The sequence below is a fragment of the Chiloscyllium plagiosum genome, unplaced genomic scaffold, assembly GCF_037043375.1.
Source record: "Chiloscyllium plagiosum isolate Xiang-an unplaced genomic scaffold, Cpla_swu_hap1 HiC_scaffold_42, whole genome shotgun sequence".
In the NCBI taxonomy this organism is placed as follows: Eukaryota; Metazoa; Chordata; class Chondrichthyes; order Orectolobiformes; family Hemiscylliidae; genus Chiloscyllium; species Chiloscyllium plagiosum.
In genome coordinates, this window is record NW_028270180.1 from 16,809,449 (window position 1) to 16,836,822 (window position 27,374).

The following is a 27,374-nucleotide window of genomic DNA, read 5'->3' on the forward strand; positions in this document are numbered from 1 at the left end:
TCCGCGCGGTCCTCCCAGCCAAGAGGCTCCGGACCTCCAGGAGCAGGGTTGTTGTTGTAGTCTGTTGGCAGGAGGACTTTGTTAAAGTGGTATTCACCTGGAGAGCTGGTGGAAGCTGACACAATAGTGACTTTATATCTTTGACAAATACTTAGAAAGGAACATTTATGAAGGGCTATCAGCCAAAATTTCGGATAATGGGATTATTGTAGTCAGTTTTCTTTTTAGATTAGATTACTTACAGTGTGGAAACAGGCCCTTCGGCCCAACAAGTCCACACCGACCCTCCGAAGCGCAACCCACCCATACCCCTACATTTACCCCTTTACCTAACACTACGGGCAATTTAGCATGGCCAATTCACCTGACCTGCACATTTTGGACTGTGGGAGGAAACCGGAGCACCCGGAGGAAACCCACGCAGACACGGGGAGAACGTGCAAACTCCACACAGTCAGTCGCCTGAGGCGGGAAATGAACCCGGATCTCTGGTGCCGTGAAGCAGCAGTGCTAACCACTGTGCCACCGTGCAGCCCCTGTGTTGACTGACATAGAAGGAATCGGCTGAATGGCCTCCCTTTTCAATGTGGTCACCTTAAACACTGCCCCATCTTCCAAAAGAAAATGGAAAATATTGTCAATGTAGAAACTGTTTTCAATAATGGTAATATAATAATATTACCATTCCCCAAGAAGTAAAGAGAAATAATTTATTTCTAACTGTACAGCATTGTGGTACCTGCTAGCCTTAGGCCAGACAGAGCCAAATCTGAGAGTCTCCTGGACCTTTTGAAGTGCTGGTCAGTGTACGTGTTGAGATTCTTACAGTTCCATATAATATTATTACAAAAACATTTAGACCATAAGAGACAAGAGCAGAAATAGATCATTTGGCCCATTAGTATGCTTCACAATTTAATAGATGATAGCTGATGTGATGACTGTAAAATCCACTTTCCCGCTAACCTTCAATTCCCATACTGATTAAAAATCCATCTCAGCATTAAATGTAGTTAAGGACCCAGCCCTCTATGGTAAAGAATTCATTATCCTAAGAAATTCCTTGTGATTTCTGGATTAAAACATGTGAAATTTATTTGGAGGTTATATCCCTGACTCTCCAAAAAGGTAAATGACCTTTCTGAATCCACCCTAAACTGGTCATAATTACATTACTGGTTGTGGGAGCTTGCTGTGCTCATATGTGTTCTCCAATTTCCTGTTTTGAAACAGTGACAACACTTCAAAAGTGCGTCATTGGCTACAAAGTACTTTAATGTGTATTGTGATTGTGATAAGTGCTTTATAAATGCAAATAGTTGTTCAAATTAGGTTGTCATGTGCACTCAAGTTACAAAAGAACAGGAGTTCTGCGAAAACTACATAAAGTCACCAACACACGGTGCCATCCTAGATGCAAAATGCCTAGGTACAAAAAGTAGAGAAAATAAAAAAAAGTTCCACCACATTACAGACATACGTGGTGTAAGTTAGGACACTAAGAAATAAAGCTAAAAAGATTGACATTACAGTCTTTCTAATAAGGGCTTCCACATGGTCTGGGAGGAGAAAGTGAGGGCTGCAGATGCTTCTTCAGGAAGGGCTTATGCCCAAAACGTCGATTCTCCTGTTCCTTGGATGCTGCCTGACCTGCTGCGCTTTTCCAGCAACACATTTTCAGTTCCACATGGTCTGACCAGGGTCCACTGTTCCCCAACCAGTAGCCATTTTCACTGCCTGCCTACTGCTCGCTCTGATGTCTCACTTGACTATCCATGGCCTGATGGTTGTATCACTGGGCTAGTGACCCCAAAGCCCACGCTAAACCTTGGGGACCTGGTTTCAAATCCCACCATGGGCAGCTGATGGAATTTGAATGTGATTGTTTGGAACTGAAAGCTAGCCTCAGTCATGGTTCCATGACAAGAATTGTCATTTAAAAAAAATCTGTCTGATTCACTGGTGCCCTTCAGCAGAGAGTATCGTGTCCCTTCCTAGTCTTAATTGCATGTGACTCCAGTCCCATAGCAATGCAGTTGACTCTTAATTACTCTCTGAAATGGCCCCATCAAGCTATTCAACAATTAGAGATTGAACAACAAATGCTGCCTTTGCCAGTAATGCCCACATCCCATGGAAGGATAAAGAAAATTGTTGAGGTGGGAAACCTCACGATGTTTAATAAGGCAACTCACCCCCACCATCTCAAGGGAACTGAGGACGGGCAATAAATGCTGACCCAACCAGCAACTCCCAGTTTGTAGATTCAGATTAGTTGGTGCAGACTTGACGGACCGAATAGCCTGATCTGTGCTATATAAGTATAAGGTTCTATGAAAGTAAACAGACCATTGGACATAGTAGCCATTCGGCCCATTGAGTCTGTTCCGCCATTTGATCATGGATGATAGGAATTCTTGCACAATCTGGGGTCAGGATATGGGACAGGAGTGGTCTTTACATCAGAAAGTTGAATTTGCAATCTGTGGTGGTCCCTTTTCACATCGGAAACTCCCTCCTCTGCTTATAGCAGGAGGACAAGCTTGGGACACACATACGTGACACTGCAATGTTAGATCGTGTGCCGGCAGACTCACTAAATAAATTCAAAAACAGAAACAGAAATTGCTGGAAAAGCTCATGTCTTTTAAAATCTCTCTCCTCTCACCTTAAAAATGAGAAGAGGTGGAAGTGCTGGTGTTGGACTGGGGTGGACTTGATGAAGGAGCAGTACCCTGAAAGCTTGTGATTTCAAATAAACCCTGTTGGACTATAACCTGGTGTCGCGTGACTTCTGGCCTTAAAAATGTGCCCCCTCGTATTGAAATCCCCCACCCTAGGGAAAAGGTTCATAACATCAGAACTAGGAGCAGGAGTGGGTCATCTGGCCCCTCGAGCCTGCTCCGCCATTCAATAAGATCATGGCTGATCTTTTTGTGACCTCAACTTCACTTACCCATCCTCTCACCGTATTTCTTAATTCCTTTATTGTTAGAAAAAACCTATCTAAGCTTTAAAAACGCTTACTGAAGTAGTGTCAACTTCATTGGGCAGGGGTTTCCATAGAATTACAACCCTGCCTTCTCAGTTCAATCCTAACAGTTAAAAATATCACACAACACCAGGTTATAGTCCAACAGGTTTATTTGAATGGACTAGCTTTTTAAGCTCTGCTCCTTCTTCAGGCGATTGTGCTCGGAACGGGGTGTGGGGAGTGAGGGTGGGGATTGAGGGGGGGGAATGGGGAGTAAGGGGGGAGCAGGCAGTGGAGAGTGGGGGGGAACAGGGAGTGGGGAGTGAGGGAAGAATGGGCAGTGGGAGGGAACATGGAGTGAGGGGGGAACAGAGAGTGAGGGGGGAAACGGGAAGTGAGGGGGGGAATGGGGAGTGGGGGGATGAGGAGTGGGGAGGGGGAAGGGGAATGGGGAGTAATGGAGGAACAGGCAGTGGAGAGTGGGGGGGGGTGGGGAATGAGGAGTGAGGGGAGAATGGGCAGTGGGAGGGAACATGAAGTGAGGGCGGAACAGGGAGTGAGGGGGGAACAGAGAGTGAGGGGGGATCAGAGAGTGAGGGGGGACCAGAGAGTGAGGGGGAACAGAGAGTGTGGGGGGAACGGGAAGTGAGGGGGGAACGGGGAGTGAGGGGGGAGGGGGAGGGGGAATGGGGAGTAAGGGAGGAACGGGCAGTGGAGAGTGGGGGGGGGGAATGAGGAGTGAGGGAGGAACGGGGAGTGAGGTGATGGGGAGCGTCGCTCCGAAAGCTCGTGTGCTTCCAATTAAACCCGTTGGACTATAACCTGGTGTTGTGTGATTTTTGTATTTAAACATTGTCCACCCCAGTCCAACACCAGCACCTCCACATCATCCCTGACAGGGCGACCCTTCCTCAGAGCTGAACAAGATCAGCTCTTTTATTGTGTTTCTGACTTCCAGTTCTTTGGAGGAGGGAGGAAGGGGGTGTCCATTTTGTTCGGTGGGTGCTGCTGTTGTGGGTGAACCTTGACATTCGAGTGGTGGGTTTTTAAAAACATAAAAATGTAGTTTCTGTGCTGCCAGGAGGAGCAGAGTGAAACACCAGGGAAAGCTGCTGGTCGGCCAGTGGGGTGGGTGGGTGTGTGGGAGGGAGGGCCTTTCCCAGGGAAAGCCGCCGGTCGGCCCACAGCCTGTGCTCAGCTGATTGAGACAGAAGGTGCCCCGAGGGTGGGGAAGGGAGTGCGGCCTGGAGTCACCATGGTGAGTGTGACCCGACCCAGCCCAGGGCAGACAGGGGGGGGGAGCCTGACCCCCCACCCCTCCTTGGACCCACTCGCTGCTAAAGGCCGCTCAGCCCATTTGAGGGATAGCAGAAAGGGTGGGGGGGGGGCTGGGCTTCTTACCCCCCCCCCATAACAACCAGAGTGTGTACAGTACAGGGACAGGCCTTTCGGCCCAATCTGCCCCCATCTCTAAACCAGCAACCCTTTCTAAGGGGGAGGGAGTGGTTAAAGCCGGGCTGGGATAGACTGGTTGGATTGATGGCCCGAAGGGCTGAATGGCCCACCCCCCCGCCCCCTGTTCTCCATTTGCCCCCGCGCTGCCCCACCTGTTCACCCTCCCCCCACTCTGACCAGCTGCCCCTTGAACTTTGCTCCCCACCTTTCTCTCTCTTTCTGTTTCCCCCTTCACCCCCTGTGTGTGCGCGTGGGCACCTGGGTTTGTGTGTCGGGCACTGTGTGTGCGCGCGCACCTGGGTTTGTGTGTCGGGCACTGTGTGTGCGCGCGCACCTGGGTTTGTGTGTCGGGCACTGTGTGTGCGCGCGCACCTGGGTTTGTGTGTCGGGCACTGTGTGCGCGCGCACCTGGGTTTGTGTGTCGGCACAGTGTGTGTGCGTGCGCGCACCTGGGTTTGTGTGTCGGCACTGTGTGCGCGCGCGCACCTGGGTTTGTGTGTCAGGCACTGTGTGTGCGCGTGCCTGGGTTTGTGTGTTGGGCACTGTGTGTGCGCGTGCCTGGGTTTGTGTGTTGGGCACTGTGTGTGCGCGTGCCTGGGTTTGTGTGTTGGGCACTGTGTGTGTGCGTGCCTGGGTTTGTGTGTTGGCCACTGTGTGTGTGCGTGCCTGGGTTTGTGTGTTGGGCACTGTGTGTACGTGCGTGCGTGGGTTTGTGTGTCGGGCACTGTGTGTGCACACGCACCTGGGTGTGTGTGTCGGCACTGTGTGTGCGCGCGCGCGCACCTGGGCATGTGTGTCGGCACTGTGTGTGCGCGCGCGCACCTGGGTGTGTGTGTCGGCACTGTGTGTGCGCGCGCGCACCTGGGTGTGTGTGTCGGCACTGTGTGTGCGCGCGCGCACCTGGGTGTGTGTGTCGGCACTGTGTGTGTCGGCACTGTGTGTGTCGGCACTGTGTGTGTCGGCACTGTGTGTGTGCGCGCGCAACTGGGTTTGTGTGTCGGCACTGTGTGTGCGCGTGCGCGCTCCTGGGTTTGTGTGTCGGGCAGTGTGTGTGCGCCAAGTTTTGTATGTTGGGCACTGTGTGTGTGCGCGCATGCCCAGGTTTGTATGTCGGGCAGTGTGTGTGTGCGCAAGCGCCGGGCTTTGTGTGTGTATGTGTGCGCACGCACCAGGCTTCATATGTCAGGCAGGTGTGTGTCTGGTGGGCTGTGTACCTTAGTTTTGTTATAAATAAATGGTCATCTGCCCTTGAGTTTGACTGTTCATGGTGATCATGTTTTGTCTGTGTATATAGATTTTTTTGTGTTGAAAGTGCTGCACAGTCATCTAGAATCCAGCGTTTATGGCACTAAAATGTGTGCGTTTTGTCAGTTTTCCTGTTAACAGAAATCCAGTTTTGTTTTTAATCATCTAAGTCGTCATTTTGTGCAACTTTGAAAAATTACGGTAGGTGGGACGTCTGAAATGCAAATGTGCTATTGCAGCTTATTTTAAAGAAATATTGCCTCTGTTGTTTAGTTTCTTTTGTGTGGCTAATTTAGCTCCTAACAGGACATGCACCAAACTATTTAGAATAAAGTTCTGGGCAGGTTCAATGACTTCAGATTGTCTGACAGACAGTTTTGAGGGTTGTCATGATATGTGATCTAGTAGTAATTTTCAAAATGGAATTGGATGTACACCGAAGGTGGAAATTGCTGGGAAAACCAGAGCAGAGCAGAATGTGACTCAATGGGTAATCGCTTTAGATAGGCTGAATGGCCTTCTGTGCTTGTAGATATTTTTAATGCACCTCTCCAAGCATGTTATGATAAACCTCTGAAGTAGGTGGGAGCTGTGCCAGGGGCCTTCTGACCTTGAGGTAGGGACACTACCACTATACTAGAAGAGCTGCTCCTCCTATACTCTTATGGCAGTGAGCTGGCTATGAGCTCCCTAGCTCTTCTGCAATGTTTTTCACTTATTTCAACTCCCATTGCTGCATTTACGGTTACTTTAGTGGACCCTTAATACATGATCGATAACAATGCATTTTTGGAACCACAATTAAAAACTTTAGAGCACAGACCCCTGTAACATGCTTAAATTATTCCTTACACTTTGAGCCTTGGGTTATACAATCAGTAGTGTGCAGAAAGAATAACCATTAGATTCTCTCTTTTTTACCCCCTGCCTCTGGCTTTGTATTTTCAGTCTGTTCTCAATTCCATTCAGTCTTTCTGAATTCTGAATTGAGGGTGGCACGGTGGCACAGTGGTTAGCACTGCTGCCTCACAGCGCCGGAGACCCGGGTTCAATTCCCACCTCAGGCGACTCTCTGTGTGGAGTTTGCATGTTCTCCCCGTGTCTGCGTGGGTTTCCTCCGGGTGCTCCGGTTTCCTCCCACAGTCCAAAAATGTGCAGGTTAAGTGAATTGGCCATGCTAACCTGCCTGTAGTGTTAGGTGAAGGGGCAAATGTAGGGGAATGGGTCTGGGTGGGTTGCACTTCGGGAGGTCGGTGTGGACTTGTTGGGCTGAAGGGCCTGTTTCCACACTCTAAGTAATGTAATCTAAACTGCTCTATTCCAGCTTCCCAAACTGTCGAGATTCCTGCAAAATGTTATCCCTTATGCCTAACCCCCTCAATGTAAACAGTTACGTAAATGCCAACAGTTAAGCCTCAACTTACCAACAGCAGAAACATTTATGAAGTAGGGTACCTAAAATTCACAATATCAGGAACAATATACAAGAGTCCATTTATCTGATAGTGTTACTTCATCTCGTCCTATCAAACAGCCTTCTGCTCCAGCTCACCCTTAAGTACACATTATTGACTATGAGATTTCGAGTGTACATCTAAATAGTTCCTAAATGTCTTAAGAGTTTCTGTCTGTACCACCCTTTTAGACATAGAGTTTCAGATATCTACCCTCTCACTATAGAAGAAATCCTAAAATCCCCTCCTCACTGTAGAACTGGGCTCCTGGATATTAAACCCTCAAGTTTACAAAATTGAGGGGGGTGGATAGGGTAAATAGGCAAAGTCTTTTCCCTGGGATCGGGGAGCTCAGAAGTAGAGGGCATAGGGTGAGAGGGGAAAGATGTAAAAGAGATCTAAGGGGCAACTTTTTCACGTAGAGGGTGGTATGTGTATGGAATGAGCTGTCAGAGGAAGTGGTGGAGGCTGGTACAATTACAACATTTAAGAGGCATTTGGATGGGTTGATGAATAGGAAGGGTTTGGAGGGATATGGGCCGGGTACTGGCAGGTGGGACTAGATTGGATTGAGATAACTGGTCGGCATGGACGGGTTGGACCGAAGGGTCTGTTTCCGTGCTGTACATCTCTATGACGCTACTAAAGGAAGTGTTTCTCCTTGTCTATCCTGTCCATGCCCCTCAGAACTTGTACACCTCAATCAGGTTTCCCCGATCCTTCTCTGCTGTAAGGAAACAATAGGTCACCCCTCATCCTTCCAGAGAAAATAGGCCTCAGCCTCTCCATTCCTGACAGTTAGATGCTATAATTTATTTTTCTGTTGTTTTCTTGCTGCCTATTCAAAATATTTTCAAATTGTTCAAGTGATCTATTGCAAAGTAAATGTTTGCATTTAAGCCGGGTGTTTTGTCATCTGACATGATGTAGAGAGAGAGAGAGAGAGAGACACTAACGTCATCTTTTATTTTGCAGAGGTTCCGTTTCTGTGGCGACCTGGACTGCCCTGACTGGGTCCTGGCGGAGATCAGCACCTTGGCAAAACTAGTTGAGTGTCAAACCTTACGCATGTCCGAATGCTGTTATGTTTCAGGCACTGTCCCATCGATTGCACGAGGGGAATAGTCTTTACTGTGGCTACTTACAGCTAATGCCAACATTTTGCGGAGTTCTTCCCACCAGATTGATACACCAAGTAGTTGACCATTAACAGAGCCATACAGCACAGAAACAGACTCTTCAATTCAATCAGTCCGTGCTGATCATGATCCCAAACTAAACTAGACCCACCTGCCTGCTCCTGGCCCATATCCCTCCAAACCTTTCCCATTCATGTACTTATCCGAATGTTTTTTAAACATTGTAATTGTATCCACATCTACCATTTCCTCAGGAAGTTCACACATGAACCACCCCCTGTGTAAAAAAAATTTGCCTCTCATGTCTTTTTAAAATCTGTCTCGTCTCGCGTTAAAAATGTGCCCCTGAGTCTTGAAATCTCCCACCTGAGGGAAAGACAACCACCATTAACTCTAACTGTACACCTCACAATTTTATAAACTTCTATCAGGTCACCTTTCAAACTCCAGTGAAAAAATGTTCCAGCCTTTTATTATAACTCAAACCCTCCATTCCTGACAACACCCTGATAAATCTCTTCTGAGCCCTCTCCAGCTTAATAATATCCTTCCATCTTCTATGATGTTTTGTTGCAGATGATCAGTTTCAAAGTAGTTTGTTTCCATGTGGTAATGTTTGGAGCAGGGCTACTATTTGGGAAAGTGACCTTCCTGATTTCACTGCGGGATGGCTCCAACATGAAGATTTGTGCAGATTCCTTAATCAGAGGAAAGATTTTCTCTACTTTCAGCTTATTATTTTAAATGAATCAATTAGATCATTCCTCCGCTTTCTGAACTTAAGCCGATGCAATCTCAATTTGTACAGCCCCTCCTTGTCATTCTACCCTTTGGACCTGGTGCCAGTCCCAGAACTGAGGACATTATGTCTCTGTCTTTGAGCAAGGTCTCTGTATAACTGACGCTTCACTTGCTCCCCTTTGTTTCCCAGATCTTATTCAAGCTGAAAAGTGACACATGGATTAAAATACTAAAATCACACATACTCTAACTGTGCAGATGCACACTTTGGTAAATGATAATATTGACAAATTCATATTTGGAAATGGGGAGGTGGTAATAGTAATGTCACTGGACTAATAATCCTGACTCGCAGGCTAATGTTCTGAGGCTGTGGGTTCACCTCTCACCATGACAGATGGTGAAATTTGAATTCAATTAAAAAAAAGGAATTAAAAGCAAAAGCCTAATGGCAATTACTGTTAAAATCCAAAAGGACTGCAGATGCTGTAAATCAGAAGCAAAAACAGAAGTTGCTGGAACTCAGAACTGACGAAGGGTCACCGGACCTGAAATGTTAACTCTGATTTCTCTGCACAGATGCTGCCAGACCTGCTGAGCTTTTCCAGCAACTTCAGTATCTTGAATCTACTGTTGATTGTTATTAAAAAAAAAACCCATTTGGGTCACTAATGTCCTTCAGGGAAAGAAGCTGCCATCCTTAGCTGGTCTGGCCTACATGTGACTCCAGACCCACAGCAATGTGGTTGACTTTCAACTGCCCTCTGGGCACTTACGGATGGGCAATAAATGCTGGGCTAGCCCGCGACGCCATCGCATGCATGAGTTTTAAAAGAAATGTAACGACCTCACTTATTTCAGTCTGTCATTTCTGCATCCAGCAATTTCTTACTCATGGGAGAATGCATAGTCTATGCATGATTTAAGAGTTACTTTTTTGCTTGTACATCTCTTCTTAAAAAAGTCTTTGATTTCTCTTCTAGTCTTCAGTGAAAGTGAAGTTGCTCTGTGTCCAGGTACTGAAAGACCTGCTGGGAGATGGAATTGATGTAAGTTTAAAAAGCATTATAATAGGACTTGCTATGGTCTTATAAGGACCGCGTCAATATCAGCACAGCCGGTCAGGCAGCATCCAAGGAGCAGGAGAGTCGACATTTTGAGCATAAGCCCTTCATCAGGAATTCTCTTCATCACCCGGCATCTGCAGTCCTCACTTTCTCCTCATCTGTGTCACGCAGGAGAATACGTTTATGGGGTTTTTATGCTATGATTTTAAACACCTCTTTTCTCCCCCTTCTCACCATCTCCCACTTTAGTGGTTACAAAGGGACAGAGGGTTTGTCTCGCGAGGAGAGGTTGAGCAGGTTGGGTTTATACACATTGGAGTTCAGAAAAAATGAGAGGTGACCTTTTGAAACATAAGATTCCAAGGGACCTTGACAGGACAGACTCTGAGCTTTCCTTTATTGAAAAATCTAGGGCACAGTTTCAGAATAAGGTATCTCTGATTTAAGACACAAATGAGGATTTTTAAAAAATCTCTGAGGATTGTGAGGGTTTGGAGTTCTTTATCCAGACAGTGATGCAATGAATAAATTCAGGCCTGAATTAAATAGATTTTTGATTGACAAGGGAGTTAAGGGTTACGGAAAGTAGGCAGGAAGGTCACATCAGATCAGCCACAATCTTATTCCATGGTGAAGCAAGCTTGAGGGGCCTATAGTAGTCATGATTTGGAGATGGCGGTGTTGGACTGGGGTGTGCAAAGTTAAAAATCACACAACACCAGGTTGTAGTCTGACAGGTTTAGTTGGAAGCACTAGGTTGTGCCACCTAATGAAGGAGCGGTGCTCCGAAAGCTAATGCTTCCAAATAAACCTATTGGACTATAAACTGATGTTGTGTGATTTTTGACTTTGAAGGACCTAGTTCTTCTCCTGTTTGTTTTTATGTAAAACCTGCCATAGGTCAGCATAACCTCCTAACCTTTCACAGCCTTTACTATTCGAGTTTCACCCAACTCTGACTGTTTTTCGCTGATGAACTCTCGGCAAACAGGAGGAAGCAGGGGACATTTGCCAGGTTTTGTCTCACCCTGTCAGTCTCACCCTGGAGGAGACCACTTGTTGTGAATCTCCAGGTTAGCAAAGGAAACGTGGAGGATGTCCGATTAGAAAGTGTAACAGCGATAGGTAAAGCGACTGCTCGAGCTCAGTACTGTCGGCTCAGCTATAACGTGGTAATTCCGTTCTCGTGCAACCCCCGTGTTATAAGAAAATTTCGTAATAGCAGCTCCATTTAAGCTAATGGGGCTGGAATCGCGTTATACCCAATACTTTAAAAGTTTGTGCTATAGAAACAGTGTCCCCAATTCATCAATTGTGTGACAGTGAGTTTGCATTAACAAAACACGTGTTACAGCAGATATAGCATTCAAGACAGACACCGATCGAAAACTGGACATTAAAGGATATGGGAATACCGTGGGAAAATGGTGTTGAGGTGGATCAGCCATGATGTGGAATGCCATATGGCCCCTGCTCCTATATTCATAATAACAATTCAGTGCTTTGTAATCACTTTCCTGCTGATCATAAATTCTTTTAAATAACCGTTCAGACATACACCTCGGGAGCAGATGGAGCTTGAACCTGGGCATTCTGGCCCACGGGTGGGGACACTGCCACTGTACTACAAAAGCCCTTCAGTAGTAAGTTCAGCCAATGGTTCACCACTGGACTGCCATTGTAAAGGCAAGAATGTACATGATGTGCAACAAAATACGTAGGTGACCGAGTGGAGAGTGTCATGCTCCTGGGAGTGGTCATTCACAACAAGGTTTCTTGGACTCTTTATGTGGACCCACTAGTTTCAAAGGCCCAGCAACGTCTCTTCTAACTCAGGCAGCTGAGGAAATTTGGCATGATGGAGAATACCTTTGCCAACTTTTATAGGTGCACCATCGAGAGCATTCTGTCTGGATGTATCACTACCTGGCATAGGAGAATGTGAGGTCTGCAGATGCTGGAGATCAGAGTCGAGAGTTTGTTGCTGGAAAAGCACAACAGGTCAGGCAGCATCCGAGGAGCAGGTGAGTTGACATTTCACCCTTCGGCTCAAAACATTGATTTTCCTGCTCCTCGGATGCTGCCTGACCTGGTGTGCGTTTCCAGCAACACAGAATCGACTTACTACCTGGTATGGCAACTGTACCATTCAAGATCGGAGACAGTTACAGAGAGTGGTGAACTCAGCCCGGACAATCACAAAGGCCAACCTCCCATCTATAGAATCCATCTACCAGGCCCAATGTCAAGGATCATTAAGAATGTCTACCAGCATTCTTAATGATCCATCCCACCCTGGCAATGCTTTTCTACAGCCTCTACCATTGGGGAGAAGGTACAGAAGCCTGAACATGCACCAGCCAGTTTTGTAACAGTTTCTACTCTACTGTTGTTAGAATACTGAATGCACTCGCAAACTCTTACCATTCGCCTGTACAGTGTACCTGTGTCTTTGTTTTTGTCGCTGTTTATCTATTTATACTATTTAACTCTGTGATCTGCCTGTATTGCTCACAAGACAAAGCTTTTCACTGTGCCTTGGTACACGTGACAATAAATTCAGTTCAATATAAGTTTTGCAAGCTTGGGCCTTGACTCAGATCGTGTACATGTTCCTGTAAACAAGAGCTGTGCAAATGTTTTGTGAATTTTTTTTGCATTAACAACGAATCCCACATTGTATTAACAATCATGTGTTATCTGTTGTCTCTCCCCTTTAGTATGAGAAAGTTGCAAAGCTCACTTCAGATGCTAAGTTTGGTAAGTCTGTGTAAATTTCTGTGCATACTGTCCACTCCAATTTTGCAATGCTTAAAAAAGTGCTTTGAAAATATGCTGCACTTGCAAACATAATGCTGCATCACATTATATTGTTAAACAGTAAATGCATTAGGTGAAAAAATGTTACTCAATGTCTGGTTGATGTGACGATGCAAAAGGAAAAGGAGAGTTACATTTTTATGTAACATTGTGCATGATCTGAAGGCAGTTTACAGCAATGAAGTAGTTTTGAACGATAGTCACTGTTGTAAAGCATGAAACATTGCAAACGCCCCCAAAACAAAGAGTGATAATGATTAGATAAGTTCTTTTTGTGATTGTAAGTAAGGAATAAATATTGGCTAGAACATTGGGGATATAACTCTATTTTTTTGAGTTGGTGCCAGTTACATTAAAAATAAATGTTCTTACTTCATTCATGAGATTGAGGGCATTGCTGGCTATGTCTGCATTTACTGCCCATCGCTAACTGCCCCCCAGAGGGTGGTAAGAGTCAACCACATTACTGTGGGTCTGGAGTCCCATGTAGGCCAGATCAAGTAAGGGTAGTGGATTTCTTCCCTGAATGATATTAGTGAACCAGATGGATTCCTTCCTGATAGTTGACAGTAGATTCACGGTCGTCATTAGACTCCTAATTCCAGATTTTCATTGAATATAAATTCCACCATCTGATGTTGCTGGATTCACACCCAGGTCCCCAGAATGTTACCTGGGTCTCTGAATTAACAGTCCAGCGATAATACCACTAGGCTAATGCCCCCCACCACCACCATGAATATTTCTATCCTCCCAGACAGACAAAAGGGGTGTCCATCTTATACCTCATCTGAAAGATGGCACTTCTGACAATGCATCAAACCTTCAATGCTACTGTACAACGTCACCCTTGATTTTTGTGCTCAACCCCAAAGTGGAATTTGAACCTGGAATCCTGACAGTCCAAGTGCAATTGGGCTGCCAGCTGACTTAGTGACAAATTCTAAATTGTCAGCAGAGTCTAACAGGCCCACACCTAGCCCATCCAACAGTCACATGCATCATTGATTTAACAAACCAATGTGTGCATTGAATCGTGGATTTTTACGGCCCAATCTGCCCACTGATTCCATGCTAGCTTTTTGACTTCCCCTTTCTCTCTTTTTCTTTAAACATTTCAGGCATTTTATCATTGATTCACTTGCTGATCGTCCAGTCTCTGCACCAGTAATGAGATTTGCAATTAACACGTGCGTAAAGAAACTGTCACACAACGCCAGGTTATAGTCCAACCGGTTCATTTAAAATTAGTGACATCACCTGACAAAGGAGCAGCTTTCTGATTTTAAATAAACCTGTTGGACTATAACCTGGTGTCGTGTGATTCTGACTTTGCCCACCCCAGTCCAGCACTGGCATCTCCACATCATAAAGGAACTGATCTACTTGGCTAGAGAAAAGCTGATGCGTATCTCCGTGTTAATGTGGGAGAGTCTGTATTGAATGAGGATATCGCAAGTGTTGCTTTCTGTTGAGTTTTAAAAACTCGATTTCATAAGTCTCCAATTTTCCTTTCACAATGTGAATTCCCCCGGATTTTCTGTTGCAGAATGAGTACCTATGTAAAGCTGCACACAAGACAGTCAACATTCCTGGAAATAAAAATCAAAGACTTATTTTTGTATTTCTAATTCCAGAAACCAGTGATATAAAGGCAACCATTGCAGTGCTGAACTTTGTTCTGTCAAGTGCTGCCAAATATGGTGTTGATGGTGAATCGCTATCAAGTGAATTACAACAACTTGGTCTGCCAAAAGGTATTGTTGGTCTACCTGAAGCAATAATAACAACGTTTTGTCATTGTTTAAATCCTGACTTAGCAATTGCCGACAAAGAAATCCTAGAGGAAGTTCATGGTAACCCTCTTTGTGAAGAGTGATTATAATGCAGAATGTACTGATCAAGGTGAATAATGCAGGTGCCATTCACAAGGAAGCTCGATAAATGCATGAGGAAGAGAAAAGATGGAGTGAAATAACCAAGGGATGGGTGAAGGCTTGTGCGTTGCCTGGATGAGTTTGGCTGAATAGCCTGTGTCTATGTCTGTAATTTCATGTAACACCACATATGTATGCTTCTCAACTTACAGGATTGATTAGCTGAATTGTCTGGATGGCTGGTTTGAGATGAAGGGTGACATCAATAGCGTGGGTTCAATTCCCACAGCTGCTGAGGTTACCATGAAGTACTCTCCTCCTCTTCTCCCCTTTCCTGAGGACATAGTGACCCTCAGGTTAAACCACCACCAATCATCCTTTATCACTTGGTGATAAAGCTGCCCTATTGTTTGTAGAATCCCTAGACAGTGGAAGCAGGCCATTTGGCCCATCGAGTCCACACCCACCCACCAAAGAGCTCCCACCCAGACCCACCCCATCCCCCTTATTCTGCATGTCCCATGGCCAATCCAACTAACCTGTGCATCTTTGCATTGTGGGAAAAAATTTGTGCAGACACTGGGAGAATGTGAAAGCTCCACACAGACGGTCACCTGAGGGTGGAATTGAACCCAGCTCCTTGGTACTGTGAGGCAGCAGTGTTAACACTGAGCCACCTTGCTGCCCTAAATGGACCCTAATCATTCCAAGAAATTACTTTGGACCGCTGCTTACTTTTTCCGTCAAGGTGTGCAACTTGTGCTCCTTGAGCTTTCAGTCTGACCAAAGCAATTTTTATAATTGAAAGGTAAAAGTCAAGTCACCATAGACCAGACTGCTGTTTGGAGAGAGACGACTGGTGGTGGTTTAATCTGAGGGTCAGCACGCCTCGGGAAGGAGAGGTTGAGAAGTAGAGTCCTTCATTGTAACTTCAACTGGTGTTTTATCTCGCATGATTATCTTGCTAATTGTTTTGTCTTTAGTGTTGCTGTATGGACTTGTTCTGTTATTTTCACCTTTTTCTTATTGTACGTTTCCCTACATGTCTTTTTGCCTCCATTATTTGTATAAACGACAAGGTTTTTTATGTAGGTCTATTGCGTAACACTGATGTTACTTGATTTGATTTAATGTTATTTGATAATTGTACTATTATTTAACCTTATATTGATTATGTCCTTTGATTCTCCCACTTCCAAATTTTTTTTTGAATGCCTCTAGAACAGTCAGTAAGTTGCCTTTGTCTATACTATACAAATCTATTATAAGGTGTATTAGAGGCATCAGACAACTTTAATCCAAAGCACGGAGCCATTAGAGAGGAGAACCAAAAGATTGTTGCCTTTTAAAAGGAAACTTCAAGCAGAAGAGGGAGGTGTGGAGAGATAGAGAGGGTATGAAATACAGCTCTTGGAGTTAAACTGCTGAAGGCGTTTTTACCAGCGATGGGACTGAGGAATGACATGGTGGCTCCATAGTTAGCATTGCTGCCTCTCAGCACCAGGGACCTGGGTTCGATTCCAACCTCGGGTGACTGTCCGTGTGGCGTTTGCAAGTTCTCCCCGTCTCTGTGTGTTTCCTCCAGCTGCTCCATTTCAACCCACAGTCCAAAGATGTGCACTTTAAGTGCATGGGCAATTGCCCATAGTGTCCAGGGATGTGTAGGCTAGGTGGGTTAGCCATGGGACATGAAGGGTTACAGCGTTAGGATGGTGGGTCTGGGTGGGATGCTCCTTGGAGGGGCTGAATAGCCTGGATCCACACTGTAGGACTTCTTTGATTGAGGGAGAGTAGGTGATGAACAGGAAGACTACAGTCAGAAAAGCCAAGAGTGTAATTGTAAAACTGGAGGAGATTATAGTGTTAAAGTACAGGGATGAGGCCCTTGAAGAGATTTGCACACGCAGTTAAAAACATGAAATATTATAAGCTGTCTTTCCGTTTGCAAGCTGACCTGTTAATAGCTTCCAACTATTTTTCTTTCCCCTTCACAGCAATGATCAGCCATTAGTTAACAGCAGTTTCAAACCTGGCCTTGCAAAAATGTTTTTTTGTTATAAAGTTTTCATGAATGTAATATGTTTTGATTTTTTTCTTGCCTGTGCACTTTGAAAAGAATGTTCTCGATGTGAAAATTACACCCTCCTTTCTAAATAACCTTTGATATTGACTCTTAACTTACCTCCTTAACTGCATCTCATGCTTAACCTTTCAGAACACACCTCTGCACTCTGTAAATCTTATGAAGACAAACAGACTGCCCTTCAGGACAGATTAAAGGAGAGTAGCCTCAGATGTAAGTGGCATTATCCTTTCTTGAGGTTTAATGATAACTTATAGGGACTCACTCCAGTTTAATGCAATGTGAATGAGCTGTTGCCAAACATAACAAAACTTGAGGGAGTGTGTAGGGCACCACAGTGGCTCAGTGGTTAGCACTGCTGCCTTACAGCGCCAGGAATCCGGGTTCAATTCCACCCTCGGGCAACTGTCTGTTGTAGGGTTTGCACATTCCCCCCATATCTGTGTGGGTTTCCTCCGAGTGCTCTGGTTTCCTCCTACAGTCCTAAGATGTGCAGGTTAGGTGGATTGACCATGCTAAATTGCCCATAGTATCCAGGGATGTATAGGTTTGGTAGGTTAGCCTTGGGAAATGCAAGGTTACAGAGATGGGCAGCTCTTTGGGGAGGGGGAGGTCAGTGTGGACTTGATGGGTCGAAAGGCCTGCTTCCACACTATAGGGTTTCAATGATTTTAATTTTCCTTCCCTGTTTTAAACTGTGTGACCCTGACTAGCCTTGTGCTCTGTGTATAGTGAACAAACTAGACTCGGTGTCATGGAGAGTGGACTACACGCTGAGTTCCAGTGAGCTGAAGGAAGTAAATGAACCTGTCGTTCAGCTGAAGATTAATGTTCGGAATGTAGACACGGGCGCTGTGGAGCCCACAGTCATTTCCGTTTCAGCAAACAAGTTCCGAGTCTTACTCACTGGTAGGCCAAGCCTAAGACACATTGTTGGTGGAGGGGGTGGAGTGTGATTTAGAAATGTAACTAAACCCATTTTCAAGTTGTGTAAAATCTTTACTTGCTTTGACTGATTACACTGTGTCTCACAAATGCATCCGCTTTGCATCTTCTACTCTGAGAAATGTGTGGCTGGAAAAGCGCAGCAGGTCAGGCAGCATCCAAGGAGCAAGAGAATTGACGTTTCGGGCATAAGCCCTTCTTCAGGAGTGAAGGAGGGCTTATGCCCGAAACGTCGATTCTCCTGCTCCTTGGATGCTGCCTGACCTGCTGCGCTTTTCCAGCAACACGTTTTTCAGCTCTGCTCTCCAGCATCTGCAGTCCTCACTTTCTCCGAGTTGATCTTCTACTCTGGCCATTTGATTGGTATTGTGCAGATATTTAATGTCTGCCTTTAACGTTCTAATCCTCTCTTTTCTCAAATCCCTCCATGGCCTGCCTCCCTCACTATCTCTGTAACCTGTGGGTACACTTTTTTTTTTAGATTAGGTCCCACCAAAACCGTCGTCTTGTGCATCCACAGACTAGTTGAACCAAAGGGCTGTATCTATGTTCTATAGAGCTATGATTTCCTTTGGCACACAGTTGGCGGTATGCCTTGAGCCACCGGGTTCCTAAGCTCTGAAATTACTCCTACGATTGTCCTTGCCTCTCCATCTCTCTCATCTCCAACATGATTCTCCTTAAAACCTACCTCTTCCACCAAGCTTTAGGTCAGCTATGTTTAGGCTTCGATGTCAATCTCTGATTACATCTTGTGGGGTAGCTTAGAATCTGTGATAGGCAATATATAAATGCACGTTGTTAGTAGATTTGATTATGGCTGATGGTTTCTTTTTATCTTCTTTCCTGCTCAGAACTCAAACAAGCACAAGTATTGATGAATTCTTTGAATTAAACAATGTTATACATTGATCAACTTCTGTAGTAGCTGTGGGCTTGCTGGATTTACAGGAAACTGGAGAGACAGAGGTGGATAAGCTGATATATTTAAACAAAATGAACAATGACTCTTGTTTGCGCTCTGTTGAGAAGGTTCATCAGGTTGTGGATCACATGGTATTTAAACGTTTGATTTAGTAATTCCTGCAAACATCGCCAGAAAGGTGGTTGTGTTCGGAACCTGAATTCAAGTCTGGATGAAGCACTTGCTAGAGGATGACTCTGTTTGTAATGGTTTAGCTTCTTCAGCACGACAATATCTTGAGACTATCAATGACACAAACAGAACTATCACTGAGAAACGTCAATGAGAAATTAATGGCTGTTCACAGCCAATTGAGTCGCTTTTTTGGGCCGCTTTAGTTGGCTGATCTGACTGAAGTTTGTGTGAGATTGACCAATTAAGGTGCAGTGGATTGAAACGTTTTCGCCTCCATTTTCTGTGATCTTGACTTAAACCCAACTTAAAAAACACCGGTGAACGTCTCCTCTCAGCAAGATTGCTGGGGATATTAAGTTGCACATCTTCACACATTCCGTTTATTTATGATGTTGAGAATTGAACAGTTCTGATTTATGTCTTATCAGGCTGCAGGCCCTGGTACAAGCAATGGAAAAGTCAGTTCATTTCATGAACGTGTGGGGAAATGGAACAGTGGAAGTGGCCTCTTTGTCCGCTGACGAGTATTATTCTTGAGATTTTGAAACTAATCAAGAGCACCGATCAATTTCGTGATGCCAGATTATTCTATTTGTCCACCCGACTCTTTGTAGTTAATAAAAGGTGGAGGTTTGTGCACATGTCTCTGTCCACTAAGTCCATTTTGACATTCACGTGAAGCTGGATCTAACTGGATCATAAAACCAGGTCACTTCAGTCACAAATCACTTTGGGACATGCAGATACATGGACAAATGAGGGACCGGGTCTGACCTCCAGTTGAAGCATTTGAGAAAGAAATAAGACCAAGCAAATTAAGAAAACAGTAAACTTGAAGCCGGTGTACTCTCGAAGGATCAAGGTGTTTGATTCTGGCTGTTTGACATTATGCCTCTGGTTTGTGAATTAGCTTGGAAGTAGATTCCAAGTCCCATGCTTCTGTCTAACCATTGTGGTAACTCAGAGTAAGTTAGCCCAGGGGAAAAAAAAAACAAGCATAAACTGTGGGAAGAACCATATTTAGAAAAGCTAGTGACTGTTTCCATTTGTCGCGACACATTAGCTGACCACATTGATTTTCTGAAGCAGCTAAGGCTGGTCAAGACAGTGTGTAAATTGCTCTCTGCCCTTTTCCCACATTGTATGGCTGAGTCTAACGAGTTTGCAGGAATGTTGAAACATCACCTACTTATGAAAGAAACCCCTGCACCCCAGCTGATGATAATAGAACATCCCAGTTCTCACTCCCACATTGATGAGCAGAAAGATTCATCCGAATTATTTGAGGAGGATTCTCTCCAAAGTAAAATCGGATCCAGCTGGCGTCACAGAGTTGGGTTTGGAAGAATGTTGCGTTTTCTTCACGACAGAGCATAGGTTTTTCCAGTACTCTTGGTGTATCTCTTTGCTGACTTTGACTTTATGACACCAGAGGGCAGAGTCTACATTTTACATCGCAAATAAATAAAGAAAAAGCATCATTTTCCACCACACTTGGAGATCAGCTTGGAATCATTGGGGCCACCACATCAAATCTTGAAAGGCAGTCTGATGCAGGGACAATCAGAAGGGGAGACTTGCCAGTGAATTTCAGGGAAAATGTACCTGATAAATTGGAGAATTGTTGCATTGAGTTTTCTGTACCCCCAAGATTTTGTGCTGTTTGTAACCTTAACTTAGCTCTCAACATCAGAAATGATAATGAGCGTGTCCATTCCACCCACAACATATAGGTGTTGTGGGTCATTGTTTACATGTATATGCCTAATAAAGTTACAAAAGAAACATTTGGGGGAAAAATAGTTAAATTTGAAAGTATATGATTTAATTTCAGTTTGTAATATTATATTCTGCTTCCTGAAGAAACCCGTGTGACAATATAGCAAAATGACATTGTACCTTTACTTAATCAGGGACAATAAACAATTCAGTATTGAGACTGGTTTGTGTTGCTGCCCAGTTTATGTAATGAGTGTATATACCTTTGGTCACAGTCGCAGACCTTTCCAAATACTCATTTTCTCATTGGTTTATATATGATGTAGAGATTTGTTTTGGGTTGGAGCAGTGAGATTAAAGTTTCTTTCCGGTTTTGACATGCAATCTGGGGCCTGAAATAAGTACTGTCCAGCTTAACTAATTGCATAATGTAAACTTAAACTTTAGATTTCATTTTCACAATTTTTATCTGAACTGAAGTGTACCTTTGTTCATAATTTTGTGGGTTAATGGCTGAAGGCATATAGTCATTCGATATGGAAACAATGGAAGTATTTGTACCTAATTTAACATAAAAGCAGGAGCAGGCCATTGGTCTCTCGAGCCTGCTTCATCATTTACAGAGGAGCCTCGATTATCCAGCATTCGGTTATCCGAATTTCAGATTATCTGGCAAGATAGCAAGGTCCCGATGCTTGGCTAAACTGTTATCGGACATTTGATTATCCAAACAAAATAGTCCCCTGCCTGTATTGTTCAGATAATCAAGGCTCCTCTGTAATTAGATCCTGGCTGATCTTAATCTCAAACTGCATTGTCTCACCCTATCTCCTCATCGGTCAGTACTTTTAGTGTCCGCAAATCTAATCATAGAATCCCAACGGTGTGGATGTAGAGGGGGCAGTCAGTCAGTCACCATGACTCCCTCCACAGCCTGCTGCCTGGACCTGCCGCCTTATTTTGCCAAACTGAGAACATTTTGGATCCCTTGTTTATATCTATTGTTGTCTGTGTGTGTGTCTGTGCAGTGACTCAGTAAAGACTTTATTCAATATTTCCGCCAGCAGGAAAGCATCCATCTGGCCAGTGAACCAGTAACAAGCAGGAGTCAGAGGTAATACTTCTGTCTCTTTTGGGACGTGGTGCTAGACTGCTTCTCCTGCCCCCAAAGGCATCATCAGGTTTGATGCAGCTGCAACATGAGGAACCATAACCTGAAATAACAACGATCACTTTGCTTGCAAATTGGCTGCCGCATCTTCTACATTGCAATAGTGTATTCACATGGTGATTAATCTTCAATCTTAGACCTTTGCAACCCCAATCACTGTTTAAACAGCAACCCCTTTTCTCCACACCCCTAAATAACCTTGCCTAAGCTAAAATACTTTTATCGTGATCACTCCAATTGACAAATTGTCCACCAAGGGAGTGAGAATTCCAGATTCCTTATTTAATATTATGCTACCCTTCTATATTTGTAAAAATACACAAGTTCACATCTTCCTATAGGTAAGGGAGCTTAACTAATTGCATAATGTAAACTTAAAAATTGTGAAAATGAAATCTAAAGTTTATCTGAACTGAAGTGTACCTTTGTTCATAATTTTGTGGGTTAATGGCTGACGGCATACAGTCATTCGATATGGAAACGATGGAAGTATTTGTACCTAATTTAACATAAAAGCAGGAGCAGGCCATTTGGTCTCTCAAGCCTGCTTCTTCATTTACAGAGGAGCCTCGATTATCCAGCATTCGGTTATCTGAATTTCAGATTATCTGGCAAGATAGCAAGGTACCACTCACTCACTATAAGTAAGGGAGGCAACGGCCTAGTGCTATTGTTGCAGGTCAGCTAATCTAGGTAATGTTCCGTGGACCCTGGTTCAACTCCCACCATGGCAGATTGTGGAATTTGAATTTAATTCAAACAAATCTGATGATCACTATGAATCCATCACTGGTTATCAGAAAAACCCATCTGGTTCACTAATGTTCTTTAGAGAAGGAAACTGCCGTCCTTACCTGGTCTGGCCTACATGTGACTCCAGACCCACAGCTTGACTCTTAACTGCCCGCTGAGGCAATTAGGGATGGGCATTAAATGCTGTCTTAGCCAGTGACACTTTGTGAATGAGTAAAGAAAAAAAAAGTTTGCCCACACAGTAAACTTTTGTTCCCATCAATTCAAAATAATCACACATTTAGGTTTAAAATTCTGGGGTGTCATGGACTGTCTTTCTGGAGCTTCCTCTGCTCCAACCCAAATCTCACATCCAACCAGCGGACAAGGGGGTGCAGTGGTAGTTTAGCGCACCAACCTCAACACCGCTGAAGCCAGGCACCAACTCACCGACACCTCCTCCTACTGCCCCCTCGACCACAACCACGGCCTTGCCTCCCATCAGCAAACCATCATCTCCCAGACCATCCTCACCTCAGGCGATCTCCCATCCACAGCCTCCAGCATCATCGTCCGTGAACCTCAAACCGCCCGATTCTATTTCCTACCCGAGATTCATAAACCTGACTTCCCCAGTTGACCCATTGTCTCAGCCTACTCCTGTCCCATTGAACTCATCTCTGCCCAAGCATCATTCCTGATGAAGGACTTATGCCCAAAAGGTTGATTCTCTTGCTCCTCGGATGCTGCCTGACCTGTGCTTTTCCAGCAACACACTCTCGACTCTGATCTCCAGCATCTGCAGTCCTCACTTTCTCCTGTCTGTCTTGTTGGCTGGTGAACTTTTTCATTGTTGCTCAGCACCTAAATACAGTATAGCAATAAATGGGCCCATCTGGATATAGATATTTTCTAACCAACGTGTTCATAGATGTTATTAAACCTGGGCCTCTTAGTTCAGAGGTAGAGACACTACCACTGTGCCATAAGAAGTTCTCTGTCTGGATATATGTTCCCATTACAATAAGCTATTTAAGAATAACACAATAATGTCATGAGGGGGCCTTGTGACACAGTTCCCATGGCCCTGGGTTTGACCCCTATCCTCATTCTGGTTGGGTAAGTAAGGTAGGCTCATAAGTTAGTCAAAAGGTTAAGCGTTACTGTTAACATGCCCTTTACCACCGTACCCAACCCCCCAGCATTAAGAGCTGGAGAGATTCCTGGTCAGCTGTGTTCATAATACAGATCCAGACTAACACATGTATAAAAGAACACATGTTGCTATTGCAACTCAACAGTGCATGGTATGGTCTAAGGGCTCTTGTGGAGCAGTGGTAGTGTCTCTACCTTTGAGCTAGGCGGCCTGGGTTCAAGTCCTTGCTCCAGCTGTCATAGAGCTATACAGCATGGAAACAGACCCTTTGGTCCAACATGTACATGCTGACCAGATATCCTAAATGATTTCTCATCCCATTTGCCTACATTTGACCCATATCCCTCTAAACCCTTCCTATTCATATACCCATCCAGATGCCATTTAAATGTAGTCATTGTACCAGCCTCCACCACTTTCTCTGGTAGTTCATTCCATACACACACCACACCCTGCATGAAAAAGTTGCCCCTTAAGTCCTTTTTAATTCCTTCCCCTCTCACTTTAAACCTATGCCCTCTAATTTTGGACTCCCTTACCCTGCGGAAAAGATCTTGCCTATTCACCCTATCTGTGCCGCTCATGATTTTATGAATCTCTATAACGTGACTCTCAGCCTCAACACTCCAGGGAAAATAGTCCCAGTCTACTCAACTTCTCCCTCTAGCTCAAACCCTCCAACCCTAGCACCATCATTGTAAATCTTTTCTGAACCCTTTCAAATTTCACAGCATCCTTCCTAAAGCAGGGAGACCAGAATTGCACACCATCTTCCACAAATGGCCTAACCAATGTCCTGCACAGCTGCAACATGACCTCCCAGCTCCTATACTCAATGTATTGACCAGTAAAGGCAAGTGTGCCAAATGCCACAGTCACTACAAGAACTGAGGACGCTGTAAATCAGAAACAAAAACAGAAATTGCTGGAGAAGCTCAGCAGGTCTGGCAGCATCCGTGGAGAGAAATCAGAGTTAACGTTTTGGGTCCAGTGACCTTTCCTCAGAACTGCCTTCGCTATACTGTCTACCTGAGAGGTGTGTAATAACATCTCTGAATGAGTTGATTAGAAAAATATTTTTTTACTTATTTGAACAAAAATCTAGATATTGGAAGGGCATTGTGAAACTTGAAAGGGTTCAGGAAAGATTTAGAAATATGTTGCCAGGGTTGAAGGATTTGATCTCTCGGGAGAGGGTGAATAGGCTGGGAGTGTTTTCCCAGAAGTGTCAGAGGTTGAGGGGTGACCTTATAAAGGTTTATTAAATCATGAGGGACATGGATAGGATAAATAGACAAAGTCTTTTCCATTGGGTGGGAGGGTCCAGAACTACAGGGCATAGGTTTAAGGTGAAAGGTGAAAATTTTTAAATGGATCTAATGGGCACGCAGAGTGTGATGTGTGTATGCAATAAGCTGCCAGAGGAAGTGGTGGAGGCTGGTGCAATTACAACATTTAAAAGGCATTAGGATGGGTATGTGAATAGGAAGGGTTTGGAGGGATATGGCAGAGGTGGGTACTGCAGATGCTGGAGATTAGAGTCAAGATTAGAGTGGTGCTGGAAAAGCACAGCAGGTCAGCAGGAATCCTGATGAAGGGCTTTTGCCGGAAATGTCGATTTTTTTCTGCTCCTCGGATGCTGCCTGACCTGCTGTGCTTTTCCAGCACCACTCTAATCTTGATTTAGAGAGAAATGGGCCAAGTGCTGGGAAATGGAATTAGATTAGGTTAGGATATCTGGTCGGCATGGACAAGTTGGACCAAAGGGTCTGTTTCTGTGCCGTACATCACTATGACTCTATGTACCTTGTTAAAAATCACACAACACCTGGTTATCGTCCAGCAGGTTAATTTGAAACCACAAGCTTTCGGAGCGCTGCCCCTTTGTCAGACTTCACCAGATAAAGGAGCAGCGCTCTGAAAGCTAGTGCTTCCAAACAAACCTGTTGGACTATAATCTGGTGTTGTGTGATTTTTAACTTTGCCCACCCCAGTCCAACACCGGCTCCTCCAAATCTATGTACCTTGCCCCTTTAAGACTGACGTCAGTGCAGTGTAGGGACTACAGGATCCAAGTTACTTCCTGAGAGGAAGTGAAATACGCCGTTAACAGGGAAGGAATCGACTCGTGTTGCCTGGGGTTTGTGCATCCGCATTGCAAACTCTGCATTGAATGCAATTGTGTCAGTTTGCTTCCCCCTTCTCGGTGCGTGCATTGTTACTTCCGTTCATGCTTAGGAATTTTGCAACCCCATCCTAGTGAGCACTCCACATTCAGGAGCTGCGAAATGCTGGGGGGGGGGAGATTTCCAAGTGCAGAGGAATGCTTGTCCTTCAGGCGTTCATTCTCAACCCAACTCAACCCTTGTCGTGTAGACATTGTATCCGGCCCGCTTCCAGATGGAGTGCATCCTGCGTTGAGCTGTTTTGTATCAATGAGATTGATACAAAACCCATTTGTGAATGAACTCGGCAGACTGCAGTCTGTGTTTACTGAATTTCAGCTGGGTCTTAATGGGGCAGTGCTGTCAACTCAAATGTTGGAATATGTTCTGTACTTGCTTCAGAGTACAATATCTAGGGTGTCGATTCCCCTTGCAGTGTTAAGGGGGTGTTATACTGTCTTGTTGATTGAGATGATGTGGAGGTGCTGGTGTTGGAATTTGACGGGCAAGGTCAGAAGTCACACAGATTATAGTCCAACAGGTTTATTTGAAATCACAAACTTTCAGAGTGCTCCTCCTTCGTCACACTTCACCTGATGAAGCAGCAGCACTCCTAAAGCTTGCAGTTTCAAATAAACCTGTTGGACTATAACTTGATGTCTTGTGCCTTCTGGCCATGTTAGTTGAGATAATTAAACAAATGGACATGATTCATCTCAAAGCATTGTTCGAAGAATAGAGCTTTTGCCTAAGTTAGTATTGGTCTCACGTTCGTAAAGAAAAGACACTGTCGATCTCCTGAGGTTTTCTCATGTTTTTCTCTGAACAGGTGTAATCTGGTCATTTGTCATGTTGCTGGTTGTGGGATCTTGCAGTTTGCAAATGTGTTGCCATACTCTCATCATTCCATCATCAGTGACTACTTTATTAGCTGTAAAACACTTCTGGGCCATCCAGAAGTCATGAACGGTGCTATATAAATGCAAGTGTCTGTTTATTGATATTTATAGAGTCATAGTGCGGTACGGCATGAAAACAGACCCTTCATTCCAACTCATCCGCACTGACCAGATATCCTAAACTGACCTAATCCCACTTGCCAGCACTTGTCCCATATCCCTTTGCCGACCAGATATCCTGAATGAATTAAATCCCATTTGCCCATATTTGGCCCATATCCCTCTAAACCCTTCCTATTCATGTACCCATTCAGATGCCTTTTAAATGTTGTAATTGTATCAGCCTCCACCACTTCCTCTGGCAGCTCATTCCATACACACACCACCCTCTCCTTGAAAACGTTGCCCCTTAGGTCCCTTTTTAAAATGTTCCTCTCTCACCTTAAACCTATGCCCTCCAATTTTGGACTCCATAAACTGGGAAAAAGACCTTGTCTATTCACCCTATCTATGCCCCTTATGATTCTATAAACCTCTATTGAGTCATCCCTCAATCTCGGGCGCTCCAGGGAAAATATTCCCAGCCTGTTTGGCCTCTCCCTATAGTTCAAACGTTCCAACCTCAGCAACATC

At 44.6% G+C, this 27,374-nt stretch overlaps 2 protein-coding genes across 3 annotated transcripts in view; both read left to right on the forward strand.

Annotated features, from left to right (window-relative positions):
* The first annotated feature begins 4,177 nt into the window (after positions 1–4,177).
* Positions 4,178–20,838, forward strand: commd4 (COMM domain containing 4). The gene is made up of 8 exons (XM_087982216.1): positions 4,178–4,232; positions 8,104–8,175; positions 9,992–10,057; positions 12,796–12,835; positions 14,533–14,652; positions 16,988–17,068; positions 17,588–17,764; positions 18,655–20,838. The coding sequence occupies exons 1-8, from the start codon at positions 4,230–4,232 to the stop codon at positions 18,693–18,695; spliced, it is 600 nt and encodes a 199-aa protein (XP_087838342.1). The 5' UTR covers positions 4,178–4,229; the 3' UTR covers positions 18,696–20,838.
* A 4,929-nt stretch (positions 20,839–25,767) lies between these two features.
* Positions 25,768–27,374, forward strand: part of neil1 (nei-like DNA glycosylase 1) — a 44,129-nt gene continuing 42,522 nt past the window's right edge. For both annotated transcript variants that reach the window (XM_087982058.1, XM_087982059.1), the window contains exon 1: positions 25,768–25,883. The gene's annotated coding sequence lies outside the window, so the exon portion shown is untranslated. The remainder of the gene's footprint in view (positions 25,884–27,374) is intronic.